This window comes from Azolla caroliniana, unplaced genomic scaffold, assembly GCF_043228905.1.
Source record: "Azolla caroliniana isolate FFs.n. ecotype wild unplaced genomic scaffold, voAzoCaro1.0.p SCAF_9, whole genome shotgun sequence".
In the NCBI taxonomy this organism is placed as follows: domain Eukaryota; kingdom Viridiplantae; phylum Streptophyta; class Polypodiopsida; order Salviniales; family Salviniaceae; genus Azolla; species Azolla caroliniana.
In genome coordinates this window covers 8014365-8028657 of record NW_028230444.1, presented here as the reverse complement: position 1 = coordinate 8028657, position 14293 = coordinate 8014365, and the positions used below count along the sequence as shown (strand labels likewise).

The 14293-nt window shown below is 38.4% G+C and overlaps 1 protein-coding gene across 2 annotated transcripts; it reads left to right on the top strand.

The window, feature by feature from the left end:
- The first annotated feature begins 244 nt into the window (after positions 1-244).
- LOC147860091 (hexokinase-1-like) lies at positions 245-14079 on the top strand. 2 transcript variants are annotated; one of them, XM_087324389.1, is made up of 12 exons: positions 245-836; positions 1115-1181; positions 1994-2051; positions 2150-2457; positions 2997-3147; positions 3359-3541; positions 3626-3700; positions 3772-3927; positions 4229-4327; positions 4503-4633; positions 13346-13427; positions 13536-14079. In XM_087324389.1, the coding sequence occupies exons 4-12, from the start codon at positions 2186-2188 to the stop codon at positions 13896-13898; spliced, it is 1512 nt and encodes a 503-aa protein (XP_087180515.1). In that variant the 5' UTR covers positions 245-836; positions 1115-1181; positions 1994-2051; positions 2150-2185; the 3' UTR covers positions 13899-14079. The 2 variants fall into 2 exon arrangements, with proteins under 2 accessions (XP_087180515.1, XP_087180516.1); XM_087324390.1 differs by having other exon boundaries at positions 1095-1181.
- The last annotated feature ends 214 nt before the right edge of the window (positions 14080-14293 follow it).

The following is a 14293-nucleotide window of genomic DNA, read 5'->3' as shown; positions in this document are numbered from 1 at the left end:
CACAGGGCGATTAATTCACTAAAATTTCCCTCTCCATACCTTACACAGAGACCTCTCTCAAACGAATCGCCATAGCTCATTCAGACCTTTGATCCTCTCTCTCTCTCTCTCTCTCTCTCTCTCTCTCTCTCTCTCTCTGTGTTTGTTTGGTCATCATCATCATCGAACCAATGCTTTCATGGATCATTCCTCCCTCCCCTCCCATGGATTGAAGAAGAAGAAGAAGCTCTGTTTACCCTAATTTCATCATAGATCTCTCTAGAGTTTCCTTCCCTTCCACTTTTCTCACTGGAAAAGCTCGACAAAAAGTGGTATCTGCGAAGCCACAGAAAAAGAAAGGGAGAGAAAGGTAGGTAGATAGAGAGAAGAAGTATTATATTAACAGCTCAGCAAATCTCTCTGTCTTTCGGTCTATTCACGGAGAAATTAAAAGAAGGAAAGGGCGCAAAGAAGGAAGACGATTCACAGTTCAAAAGGGTCTATTTTAGTTTCTATTTCAAATAAATGAACTCAATCAAGAAAAGACCGATAGAGAGAAAAGAAAAACTGACATTTAACATTTCGCCAATCTCTCAGTATCTCAAAGAAAGAAACGAAACAGAGTAAACGGTTGTTGTTTTTTCCTACATTTAACAGTTAAGAAAAAACTATTTTCAGGTCAAAGTAAAACAGAGTTTTTCTGGTTCAGGAAGGCTCCAATTGCCTGTTAAATCAAAGAAATGAAGAAGAAATTATTATCTTTACAGTTGTAAGGCCTATTTGGGGTTCAAAGGAAGGAAGAAATAGAAAAGAGAAGCTCCTTTTGCACTGAAATATCAAAGAAAGGAAGCAAAAAGGTATCATATATCTTTAATTATTGTTAATTTTTATTGTTGTTTGAAAGATGAAGAAGAAGAAGATGGTAATTGTGATTCTTATTTGGATGAGCAAGAAGAGGAATATTTTTATCTTTTTATTGCTATTGTTATATGGGAGAAGAAGAAGATGATGAAGAAGAAAAGGAAGAAGATGATGGTGAGAATAATGGCCATATCCTGTTCATTTAGCAATCAGTGACCTTAAGTTTTCGTTTACTTTTTTGTTGTAGTTCCAAGTCAAAAAGTTTTTTTTTCAGGCCAAAAGAAGGAAGCTGAACTGAGAAAATTTTCAAAGTTAGATATCAAAGGAAGGGAATCAAATAGGTAATTAGGTACCTTAATTTGTCTTTGATTCTTATTATTTCTCTTGTTTGGAAAAATAATAAAAGGGACGAGGACTGTAATGGGAATAATATTTGTTACCAAATTTGTCAGTATCTAAGTTCTTAATTTGTTGTATTGTTATTGTTGCTGGTGCTGGTGCTGTTTGTTTAACAATTTTTCACTCTGTTTCAGAGATCCTAAATTGTTATTAATTGTTGGCGTGATTGCGTGTATCATTATTGTTTCTGACCAGGGATCTTATTTTCTTATATTGTTTCCATATCAGAGATCCGAAATTATTATTGATCATTGGTGATGTTAATATTGTGATTTGTTTTCTGTATCAGAGATCTTAATATTTTGCTATTTTTACCAGTTGAGATGTCTTAATTTGTTGCCATTACTTATTGTTCTCGTGATTGATTCTATTGTCATCAGTTCAGTTCCACAGATAATTAGTTTGTTGCCGTTACTTCTTTTTATTGTGGCTGTTTGGAAGGAGACAAATAAGATCAATGGTTTCTGTTTATATCGTGATTTTTTCTGAATGTATCAGAGTTCTTAATTTGTTGTCATTGTTATTGCTATTGATGTTTGAAAGAATAAGACAAGAAACTTAATTTTCATCTATTGTTATTATCATTGTAATTGTTTTCCTCTTGATTGTTTCAGTATCAGAGATCTTTGTTTTCTGTAGTCATTGTTAGTTTTATTGTTGCTGATTTGGAAGAAGAGGAAGACAATCTTTTATTGTTTTTATGCTATCCTTTAGTTGTATGCCGGAGATCTTAATATCTTGTCACTGATCTTAGGTGTCATTGTTATTGTGGAAGAAGAAGAAGAAGAAAAAGAAGAGGAGGAGGAAGAGAGGTAGATGACAATTTCTCACTGTCTGTTTTGTGATCATTTTGGTATCATCTAAGAGATCTAAATTTTTTATTATCTTTGCTATTGTTGTTGATTTGAAGGAAAAGGAATAGGAATAGGCTGAGTACAAAAGAAAGATGACGAGGATAGTGGTGGGTATTGCAATCGTGTCAGCGGCTGTTGCGTGTGCAGGGGCAGCCTATGTGGTGAGTCGACGAATGCGGAGTCGCAAGCACTGGAACCGAACCCTATCCATCCTGCATGAGTTTGAGAAGGATTGCTCAACTTCACTCTTTCGCCTCAGACAAGTTGTTGATGCAATGACAGTTGAAATGCATGCTGGTCTTGCATCTGAAGGAGGTAGCAAACTCAAAATGCTGCTCAGCTATGTTGACAATCTTCCTACAGGGTTAGAGAAAAATTTCACTCACTCTCTAGCTATCAATGTGTTCATATAACTGTATGCTTGGATGAACTTTCTCTAGCTGCATATGCTATGATTGAACATTCTCAAGGATGATTATATTATGATTGGCCTCATTCTTAGGATGCATACGTTATGATTGAGCCTTATTGACTGAGCTTCTTCTCTAGGATGCACATATAATAATTCAACTTCATTCTCTAGGATGCATTTATTGTTATTAGGCCTTGTTGTGCACATATTACGATTGAGCCTCATTCTCTAGTATGCTCATATTATCATTGAACATTCCTTGGGATGCACATATGATGCCATTGTATCAGTCAATGTTTGAACGCTGTCTTCACTTATCAGAGTGGACTGTTATACTAAAATCGTTACATGATAGTAAACAGAATATGCACTTAAAAAAAAGAAAAAGGAGTGAAATGTTGCTGACATGTGATAGCAAGACATGCTTTCTATTAATGAATTGGCAATTGAAGAGTTATGTTCATTTATCATCAAACTGAAATCTTTCACAGTGACGAGGAAGGTTTGTTCTATGCACTAGATCTTGGGGGCACCAACTTTAGAGTACTTAGGGTGCAGTTAGGCGGCAAACAAGGTCAAGTATTGAAGCAAGAATATGAAGAAGTGCCTATTCCTCCACATCTTATGGTTGGAAGCAATGAGGTAATATCAAAGAGGAATTCCTGGTTCTGCTGAACTATGTTGTGCTGAAGCTCTAGTATTTTGGGATGTGGTTTTTAAGGGAATTATGTATTTAAATATTGTAACCAGAATTTTTCTAATCTGTGGAATATTGTATATGGTTGATTGAAATGTGAGATTTGTCTTATTCATGAAATTATAATTTGTTTCAACATAATTCATTTTGATGCAGGAGCTGTTTGATTATATTGCTGTTGAATTAGGGCGATTTGTTGCAACCGAAGGGGATGATTATCACACAAAGGATGGCCATGAGAGGGAGATTGGTTTTACATTTTCTTTTCCTGTGAAGAAAACCTCAATTGACTCAGGAAACCTCATAAAATGGACAAAGGGTTTTGCTATCTCTGATGGGGTATGTAACCAACCTTACATGGAAGCTCCTCATCATGGGCTTTTTTTTGGCAACTCTAGCTCTTGATGCCTGTCTATCTCACAGGTTGGAAAAGATGTTGTTAGATCCCTACAAAATTCCATGGAGAAGCAAGGATTGGATATGAGGGTTGCAGCTTTGGTAATCATACAAAATTTGTGTACCTACAAAATTTATCCGTAATTCTCAAGAGAAAGTGGGTTTTTTTATAGGTCAATGATACTGTTGGCACTTTGGCTGGAGCTAGATATTATAATGAAGATGTAATGGTGGCAGTGATTCTAGGGACAGGGACAAATGCATGCTATGTCGAACGCTCTGAGGCCATTACAAAGTATCAAGGGGAGGCCCCAAGATCAGGCTCTATGGTATTACAAATGGGAAACTCCGAAGCATTCAAGTTTTTCTTTATCTCCCCTAAGTTATTGTTATTCCCCAAATGTCCCTGGTAAACACACGAAAGAGAGAAAAAGGGGATGAATTGACCATGTAAATGCTCAGAAGAAATAACAAAACTCTAGACGTACTTTGGAAAATATAGAAAAACTCGGGTATTTTGGATGTCTTCCCTACACAATAATAGACTTCTCTGCTTTTATCATGCAACTACTCTGTAAATATGCAAATTTTATGTAGCCAATTTCTGTTTTAATGGCGGTTGAATTTCAGGTGATCAACATGGAATGGGGTAATTTTTGGTCATCTCATCTCCCAAGAACATCATATGATGTGCAACTGGATGATGACTCTCTGAACCCAGGAGAGCAGGTATTGAAATCGTCAAAAAACAGAGGTTTCTTTCTTCCTTTGTAAAATCCTATTGTGTTAGGGACTGTCTAGTCAGGCGACAATACCTTATGCTGCCTTAGAATAATTCAGTGTCGTTCCATTTGAGGTACAGTTCCTTCTTTACTATTTGTTAAGCTTATTTTCACATGTACAGGGCTTTGAAAAAATGATATCGGGACTCTATCTTGGTGAAATAGTAAGGAGAGTTCTGCTCCGAATGGCACAAGAAAGTTTTCTGTTTGGCATTGATGTGCCATCTAGCTTGTCTAAGCCCTTTATTCTCAGGTATTTATCTATTGCTTTACTGGTTTTGTGTCTGGATTTTATCGTACAAACTATACTACACTTATATGTTATGTGTTCTGTCTGAACATATTCATTTGGACTGGATTTCAATTGTACATACTTTATTACACATGTATGTTCTGTCTGAAACATATATGTTTGGGCTGGATTTTAATTCTACTTTACTACAGTACAGGTGAGAATTTTTGTTCTGCCTGTAACCTATATGTTTGAGTGAGAGTTTTTGAAAGAATGGTAGCACACCTGCCTAATCATTAAAGTAGACACTGGAATATGTAAATGTAGAATCCTGAATTCCTGAATTCCTGAGTCCAGATACAGTTATATAAAATTAGTTATGTGTGAAAAGCCAAGAAATATTTGGACCTCTGGGTTCATGTACTAGATAGCTTAAGTCATTAGCAATGGGCACGGTTCGGTTTCACGGCAAAGAAACCGAACCGAACCGAACCGAACTGTTTATATAAAACAAAAACCAAACCAAACCATTTAGGGAAAAGTTGAAACCAAACTGAATCATTTAATAATTTTTTTTAACCAAACCATTTAAATCAAACTAATTAAACATCTAAATAAACAAAAATACATTACCTTAAATTTATTAAATCAATAAAAGAAACTTTAATTGAACCATTAAATTAAATAAACATTTAAGTTAAATTAATTAAATCAATAAACAACCATTAAATTAATAAACTATTAAGGTAAAAAATAAAGTTAACAAAAAACCTATAAACCTTTAAACCAAACCTATAAACTTATAAACTTGAGTTTTAGAAACTGAGCCGTTTATTGAAAATCCAAACCAAACCAAACCATTAAATTTTTTTGGAACCAATAAACTGTTAAACCATGCTTAACAGTTCGGTTTGATTTGAGCTGAAACCGTGCCCATTTATTAAGGTAACAAAAAGTTAACCAAAAACCTATAAACCTATAAACCCGAGTTTTAGAACCGAACCGAACCGAACCGAAACCGTTAATTGAAAATCCAAACCAAACCAAACCAAACCATTAAATTTTTGTGGAACCAATAAACTCTTAAACCATGGCTTAACGGTTCGGTTCAATTTGAACTGAAACCGTGCCCATTGCTATAAGCCATCAAAGGAGACTAAGTAAGAAATTTCTCATAGCCAAGAGTTACTTAAGTAAGCTAATATGAAAGATGTTATGAATACAAATCTTAGGTGGCTAGGTAAGACAATAAGAAGATTCCACTATGTGTTTGGCAACAGGATTGGCATAGCTGTCAATATTCTCAACAAATCTTGAGGAACTTGCATGAATACTAGCTGACCTAGTTGATTTCATGCATAGGCTGGAGATCTGCTTTGAAGCAAGTGCTATCCTTACAATGATATTGGCAGTCTGGGGATCCCATGGTACTAGATAAGTACAGAAAGAGTATGATAGTTAACTATTTGGCCAAGCAATAGGGATCGGTTTTAGATTTGGAGTTGAGTGAATGGCAGAGAAGCAAGGACATTGTACACAAGGGCAAGCAAGTTGTAGCCAGGAGTTCACTATCGCTGTCAAAAAGATGTGAACAATGAAGTTCATGTGTAGGGGTAGGTTTTTGAGCAGTAGGAGAAATAGGTGTTGAGGACGAAGGTGAGACAGCTGAAGTAGAGGAAGGAGCCTCCATGACAAATTCTGGAATAATCCTTGCGTTGTTAGACTATGACTCTAAAAAATGAACATATCAAGAAATGAAAAGAGATTAAGTTTGAGGATCCCATGGTTGATATGCGTTGGAATGGCTGTTGTACCGAAGCATTTCTTACTCTTGGAGTCAAATTAGTCCGCCTATATCTGAAACACATGAAGGTGAGAAACCAAGGCTTTGTGAGCTGTGAATGCCTCTTCAGGGGTCATTTCTGCAATTGGCTTAGGGGGACAATGGTTGACAATATAGACAGTTGTGTGGACAAAAGCTGAGGGAAAATCAGACCAAGGCAATATCATTCGAGTGATTTCTTGAACTATCACTCCATTTTGTTGTCGAGAGTTGCGGCCAAAAAACTGACAAGCAATATCTCTTTGGGAACAAAAGGTATGGAAGGCATGTGAAATAAACTCACCACCATTGGTAGAACTGATTTTTGAATTCTTCCTCTCTACCCCTCCATTTTGTTGTGGAAAGTTGCGGCCAAAAAACTGACAAGCAATATCTCTTTGGGAACAAAACGTATGGAAGGCATGTGAAATAAACTCACCACCATTGCTAGGTCTGATTTTTGAACCTTCTTCTTGGAGATCTCTGTTTCAACAAGAGACAAAATGGATGTGGCCCAATGAGTAGTTTGCAAGGGAAAAGATTCACGGTGGTGCTTCCATGTAGCCTGTTATCACCTTCTTGGTCGATCAACACAAAGGGTCGAACAACTTACCTCTCTAAGTCGTCCTATCAAAGGGTTTGTGGTTGGAGTTATGGATTTGGTTGACTCCGATTGTTTACTATTGTTATTTACTCCTAATTTCTTCACTCTTCTTATATTCTCACCTCTAAATCACTCTCTGATTCTGATTACCCACACAGATGTCACTTTAAAACATAACACTCTCAGACTCTTGATTGACTGTATACAAAAATACTATCCCTCTGGTCGTATGATTCAATATGAATGACACGTAGAATATCGAAATAAACACGAGCACAGAGTACTCTAAACTAAAATTATATGCTTACAGATCGATGTTTTTACAATGCCATGTACCCCTTTATATAGGTGGTATAGGAAGGTCTCTTCAAGAAACTACAAAACTGCCTTTCGGCAAGAAACATAAAACAGTTCTAACTTCCTACTTGGCATTTACGGCTATTCCTTTTTTCAACTATTACATTTCTTAGTCTTTCGACTTGCCTTTTCACACCTGTCCGACTTTCGACCTATCACTCAGTCGACTATACTTACAAGTTACGACTAATACTTTACGACTGTTATTCTAGAGTTTTATACTAGGTTCGACTTGCCCTGGTAACGTAGCCACATATGAGATATAGGAGACATTGAAATGAGGAAGTGCATGCACCATTTGGGATGAACAAAGCTTTTGAAGAGAATTGTAGTTAAGGTGCCCAAAGCGAGAATGCCACAATTGAGAATCTTCTTGGGTGTACAAGGCAACATTTTGATGTAGAACATGTAGTAGATGAGACTCAGAGGATGATAATGGGCTGTTGGAGCTGTTAAGATGATGCAAGCCACCTACCTTACTTTTTTTCACTAGCAACAATTTATAGGTTGTTGAGGTCAATCACCTCCAAGTTAGATATGATAGCCTTGTTTAGTAATACGAGAAACTGAGAGTAGGTTAGCTAAGGGACGAGGTACATGTAATACGTTTTTAAACATAGTTGTTTGTTGATTAGAAGAACTCAAAAATACATTATCCATGCATGAAGCCTCAAGACGATACATCTTCAATAGAAATTTGTGAGTTGTGTGGCTTTATGTCACACAAGATAGATCTGTCATGAGTCATATGACTTGTGCAATTTCTATCCACAATCCAGTCATCAAGAGTGGATGTGCTTCGATTAATCATAGAAAGAAAGAAAGATATATTAACGTCTTTTAAGAGGCCAAAATGGCCTATAAGAACAAATAAGAGATTACATCTTGAGTGTTTTCTTGTCTTTGAGAACAAATCAAAATAAAATAAACATTACACAGTAAATATAAAAGTAAATAAGATGAAAAGAGAAGAAACAAGGGAATCTGGTTTTTGGCACATGTGAGATTCTCAAGTTAGGTATATTGTAGCTTTTGTCTTCGAAAGATCTCTAGCATAGGTCGATCCAGAATGGAAATGTCTCTGAAGCGAGGGAAGCAACTACAATGGCAGGAGATAATGGCTTTTTTTTTATCTGTCGATGACAAGGGTGTCGAGGTCGTGATCCATGGGGCCGGGGTCTACGTGCACGGAAAATTGCTATTGCCCGATCAATTGTAACCCCTTTGTTATGTCTTGGTCTGGGGCCCATTTATGTATCCCGTGATGGACTTGTAGCATTAGTAGGAGTGATGGGGCTAAAGGAAGTTGTATTCTTCAACAACTTTTCCCGATGTCTCTTGAGCACTAGCAAGAAAAGTCCTAGGCATCGTTGGTCCTCATATTCCATTACATTGTGTAGTGGGCCAAAGCCTTGTTTAAAGAGGCAATGGTATCTCCCGCTGATTTCATAAAAGACACTACAATGACAAACATAGTGTTCCTCAGATTCCACTCCTTGATGACACAATTGGCAAATTCTCTCTTCTAGAGGTAGTCATGTATATCTGCCTACCTCAATCTGTAGCTGATGGGATGAAGTTCGCAACTGGCCTATCATTCTACGCAGCGCATAGGATAAATGTATGTCCATATAAGGTGGCCTGATAACGAATCCATCCTCCAATGTATGTAAGAAGTGTGTCTTATAGTGGGCCATCTTTGTACCAAGTGGTATTTTGGGGCTGATCCATGTTATCTTGTTTTCCAAGTTAATAATATCAGTTCGGATCACTTTGTTCTTTTCCACTTTGGTCATATTTAGATGGGGACAGTCCAAGCTATATTAGAACGTGGGTAGTGCATTTATACTCATGCCATGTGACTCAAACCATTGCTGCGTTTCAGAATACCAACAATGAGTGTCTCCATTTTCAGCCAGTTGTCTTGATGACATAAGTGCCAACCTTGGGTACCTTCGTTTAGGGAGCTCCCAAAGACGTTGGATAAATGTCACTGATCGGAACAATGCCTTGGTTATTATAGGTGCTGCTCCCATCTTTGCCCGGATTATATCGTGGGGCACCGATGCTTTGCTCCTTATCATGCGAGCGATCATTGACATTAAAGGTCTCTCTAAATATTTACAATGATTTGCCTTGTTCAGACTCAGTCCCCATGTTTCTACTCCATAGAGAAGAGTTGGTGTGACTAGTGTATCAAATAACCATAACTTAGTCCGTGGCTCTTGGAACTGCAAATGACATTGTCTCTCGAGAGCACCAAGGGCTGCATATCCACGAGAAAGTCGGGCACAAGCAGCTGCCTGTAAGGAGAACCTAGGTCCTGTAAATGTTACTCCTAGGTATGTGTAGGAGCGTGTGTATTCTACCTTTTCCTCTCCCAAGAAGAATTCTGGTTCTGATCTTGTTACCCATGCTTGATTGAGTGGTGTTAAACACCATCACTTTAGTTTTGTCCATGTTGATTGACAAACCTTTGTCCGTACAAAATAGTTTTAAGGCATTTAAATGTCTTTGTAGTCCCTCCGGAGAGTCAGAAATCAGCACAATGTCATCAGCATATAGTAATATTTGTATAGCTATACCTGCTAGGCGTGCTCTGGAACCCCCAAATCTCTCTATGTAATGCGATACCTCAGCTATATAGAGACCGAAGAGAGTAGGGGATAGTGGGCATCCTTGCTTCACTCCAATTGTGCTAGCCACCGCCTCTGACAAGCCCTTGGAAGACCGCACTTTTCCTGACATGGATTCGTAGAGTGCATAGATTCCCCATTGCATATCTGTAGGAACACCAAAGGCTTCTAGCTGCTACATAAGCTGAGCACGTGGCACAGTGTCAACGGCTTTTTGGAAATCCACAAAGCAGCAATAAATCCTCTTATTATGGCCTCTGCCCTCCTCAATAAGGGCCCGGAGGGTGAATATGTGATCCAATGTTGTGAACCCCTTCTGATAGCCTGCCTGTCCAACTGTTGCTTTGGTTGATGCCAAAGAAAACTGTTGCTTTGGTTGTATGACTGCTGTTTCATCTAGATGTGAGTTTGGAGTTGGTTGAGACTGGGTTTGTGGCATTATCCCTTTTCTTGTTCTGACAATCAGGCTAGGTGTGGCCTTTATAGCCATAGTAGTGACAAGTAAACTCTTTATGGGCTTGTTTCAATGAAGATTTACTATTGTTAGGAGAGATGTTGCCTGCCTTTGTCTTTTACATACGAGTCTCTCTAGAAGTTGAAGTGCTAGTTTGCCTCACAACCCTAAGTCTCTAAATCTAACATGGCATCATCCAAGTTGGAGAGATTGATGAGGTGAAAGGAACATTTTTTGTGCTGGGTGATAATGGTCTTTATTGATCGATTGACATGGTGAGTTTTGGTAATGTTGTTGCTAAGTGCATTACAAATTGCTATTGCCAGATCTACGGCAACCCGATATCCGTGGCTTGCGGGTCAGATCGGGCGAGACCACCAGGGTCTCGGACCAAGGAGCGAGAGAATGAGCGGCTGCTAAGCCTGCAATGTCCTGACTGGCTCGGTTGCCGGAGGTCTTAACAGAGCGCACGGGCTTGTGAAACCTGTGCTCAATCCGGCTTGGGCGCCGGATTCCAGAGGATGAGCACACGGGCTCAGAGACACAAGGATACGTGAAACGGAGATAGAGGAATGACACCACCCGGAGGCAAAACAACAAAACGGATGTAGACCCGACACAGAGAGGGGAATACAGCAAATACCAGTGTTTAATCGGAAGACAGAGAAAGAAAACAAATACAAGCGGTCTCAGCTGGCAACAGAGCTTTGAGCTCCGCACACGCACACACAGAACCGATGAGCCTCTGGTTAGGAGAACATGGGCTTCCTACGTGAGCAGAGGCCTCACCTTCCCTCACCGAATGCACACAACAGAAAACGGAAATCTACCAACCGACAAGGTCTTCTCCTCCCCAAACAATGGATCCCTCTCTCAGAGTCCCTCCCCTCCTTTTATAGCCCAAGGAGGGAGAGGGTAGACGTCACATCAGGCTGTTATTACAGTATGTCAGAGTTCCTCTCCTCGATCTCCTCCCATCACTTGCTTTATTCCCCTCTTTTCGAGGGACTTTAAAAGTATCTACCAAACACTCTACTTAGTACTTATAAATACTTTATATTTGCATTTTTTACACATTGGCCGAGATCATGTCCATACTTGCACACCTGTTTTCACACGCATTCGATGGAGTTCTCTCTTGGTTGCCAGAATCCGTCATGACAACGTACTTTTGTAGCCCTTGATTGATGTGTAGCATGAGTCATGGAGTGAAAGAAAGCTTTGATGGTTCTTTTTTTACGAGATGCTGTGGCTGCATTGTTGCCCTTCAACAACTTCTCTGTCTTGAGTTCTAGCAAAAACAATTCCAATCACCATTTGTACTCATATTTCATTACCTTGCACAGTGGGCCAAAGCTTTGTTTGAAGAAGCAATGAGATGACAATGGAAAACATTGTATTTCTTCATTTCCACACCCCGATGGCACATTTGGTAGATCCATTCTTTTCTGTGGATTTTTGTGCATATCTGTGTATCTCAAATCTCATTGAGATAATGAGTTCCTGAGCTGGCTTATCACATTATGGACTGCATGAGGTAGATATGTCCATATAAGAGGGCCTGATAATAAATCCATCATTCCAGTGTGTAAAAAATGGCCCTATAGTGGGTAATCTCCCTCTTTTGTCACTTAATGATATAAGTTCCGATCGCCGTATTCTTTTATCTTTTGGTCCTGTTCAGGTACAATTCTAACTATATTGGAACGAGAATATTGTTGATATGCTGAAATCCAAGAATATTGGTCTTTGTATTTATGCCATATTTTTCGAACCACTCTTGGATTTCAGCATATCAACAATGGTTACCTCCAATTCAACCAGCTGTTTTGATGACATAGTTGTCAATGTTGAGTACCTTCGGTTTGAGAGCTACCAAATCTGTTGGATGCCATTCATTGATTAGAATCATACATTGGTTACTGTTGGGGTTTGCTCTAATCTCCAAATTAAATAATGGGGTATTGATGATTTATAATCACCTAGATTAAGTCTTTCCAAATCTGTCCAGTTACATGTCCTATGAAAGCATGGTCCTCAAGTTTCTGATGTGTAGAGAAGATTCAGTTTTTTAAATATATCAAATTACTGAATTAACTTTGTGGTTCTTGAAAAAGTGCGACCCAAAACAGATAACAGAATTGTTAAACTAACTTTGGTTTTCTTCCTTCCAAGTGTAATTATTTCTTTTCGTTGTGTTTTTCTGCCACCTGTATTGCAAGTAATTTGTTACTTGCCCCGACCTTGCTTCATGCACATCTTCTTGCCTCTGGTGCCATTTGGTTTGGTAGTAGCATGCAGCTGCTTTCGTTTGTTTAATTAGAATTAACAAGACTCTGATCCCTGTCGCGAATTGTCCTTCTAGGGTGAATCACTTCTCTGTTCTCAAAGATGAGACAACATTTTAAGATGTAATCTCTGTTTGGTCTTATAGGCCATATTCACCTCTTAAAAGGTGTGAAATCTTTCTTTCTTTCTTTCTAGAGCTTTGCAATGACCTCCGTTGGAGGGAAAAAAGGAACAGAGCTTTGCATATCATATTTTTCTTACAGGCTAAATGGTAGGATCCACACCATGCATGCTAGAAAAAACAATAAAATGAGTGTGAATGTAGCTTTCACATGGATAAGATTCAAATTATAGAAATGAGAAGTGTAGAACTGTAGTATTAGAGAATGTAGTTTACATTTGCTTCTGTGCATATCCATATCATAATATCTAAATACTTTTATGAGGCATCTTGATAAAGAAGATATAACTTTACTGCATAACACAATGACATCCTCTGTTATTACTCATTATGCCTTGAATGATGGTTTCTTTTGACTAGCAATTTCCTTGCTGTCTTTCACTTTTCCAGAACTCCAGATATGTCAACAATGCATCAAGATGAATCTCCTGATTTGCGCGAGGTTGGAAGGATTCTTAGAGATGTTTTGGGGGTGAGTCAAGACATCTCCTTGATACCTACAACATTTATAATGTCAAATGTAAGTATTTGACGATCCTTTTACAGATTCTCTCTAAACTATGTAATTGTTGTATGAAAGATCTCAAACACACCCCTGAAAGTTCGCAAAATTATCATGGAATTATGTGATATTGTGGCTGAGCGTGGGGCTCGGTTAGCAGCAGCTGGCATCGTGGGTATACTCAAAAAGATAGGAAGAGATGGTAGTGCAACAAGTGGTAGAATGAAGAATGAATCAAATAAAGGAAAACACACAATGGTGGCAATGGATGGAGGGCTGTATGAACATTATCCACAGTTCAGACATTATCTTACGAACACTGTGGCAGAACTGTTAGGAGAAGAAGCATCTTGTAATGTTACAGTGGAGCTTTCAAAGGATGGGTCTGGTATAGGGGCTGCCCTTCTTGCTGCATCACATTCACGCTACTTAAACTTGTAAGAGATTTCAGGGTAGTAGAAAGAAGATGGCACCAACTTGTACGTAAAAAATAAAAAACATTTTGCACGAGTTTTTATTAGTCATTTTGTTTTGCTTTCAGAAGCTTAACTTGATAGAGTCATGTTACCCATGGACACCCAAAACGTAATTTATGTGTAATAAGAATGTGGAGTTCTACACATCATGCTCTCTACAAAGAACCTGGGCAATATGCCACATGATGATATATATATATATGCCCGAACTATTGAGCATAGTGAATTTTTTGATCTTATGCAAATGCATAAGCTAATGATATAACTCAATTGACCATATCCTACAGAAACCACATGGATTGCAAAGGTTGCTCTCATTCGTTTTTCATGTATGAGAATGGACATCCACTATCAGAGGGC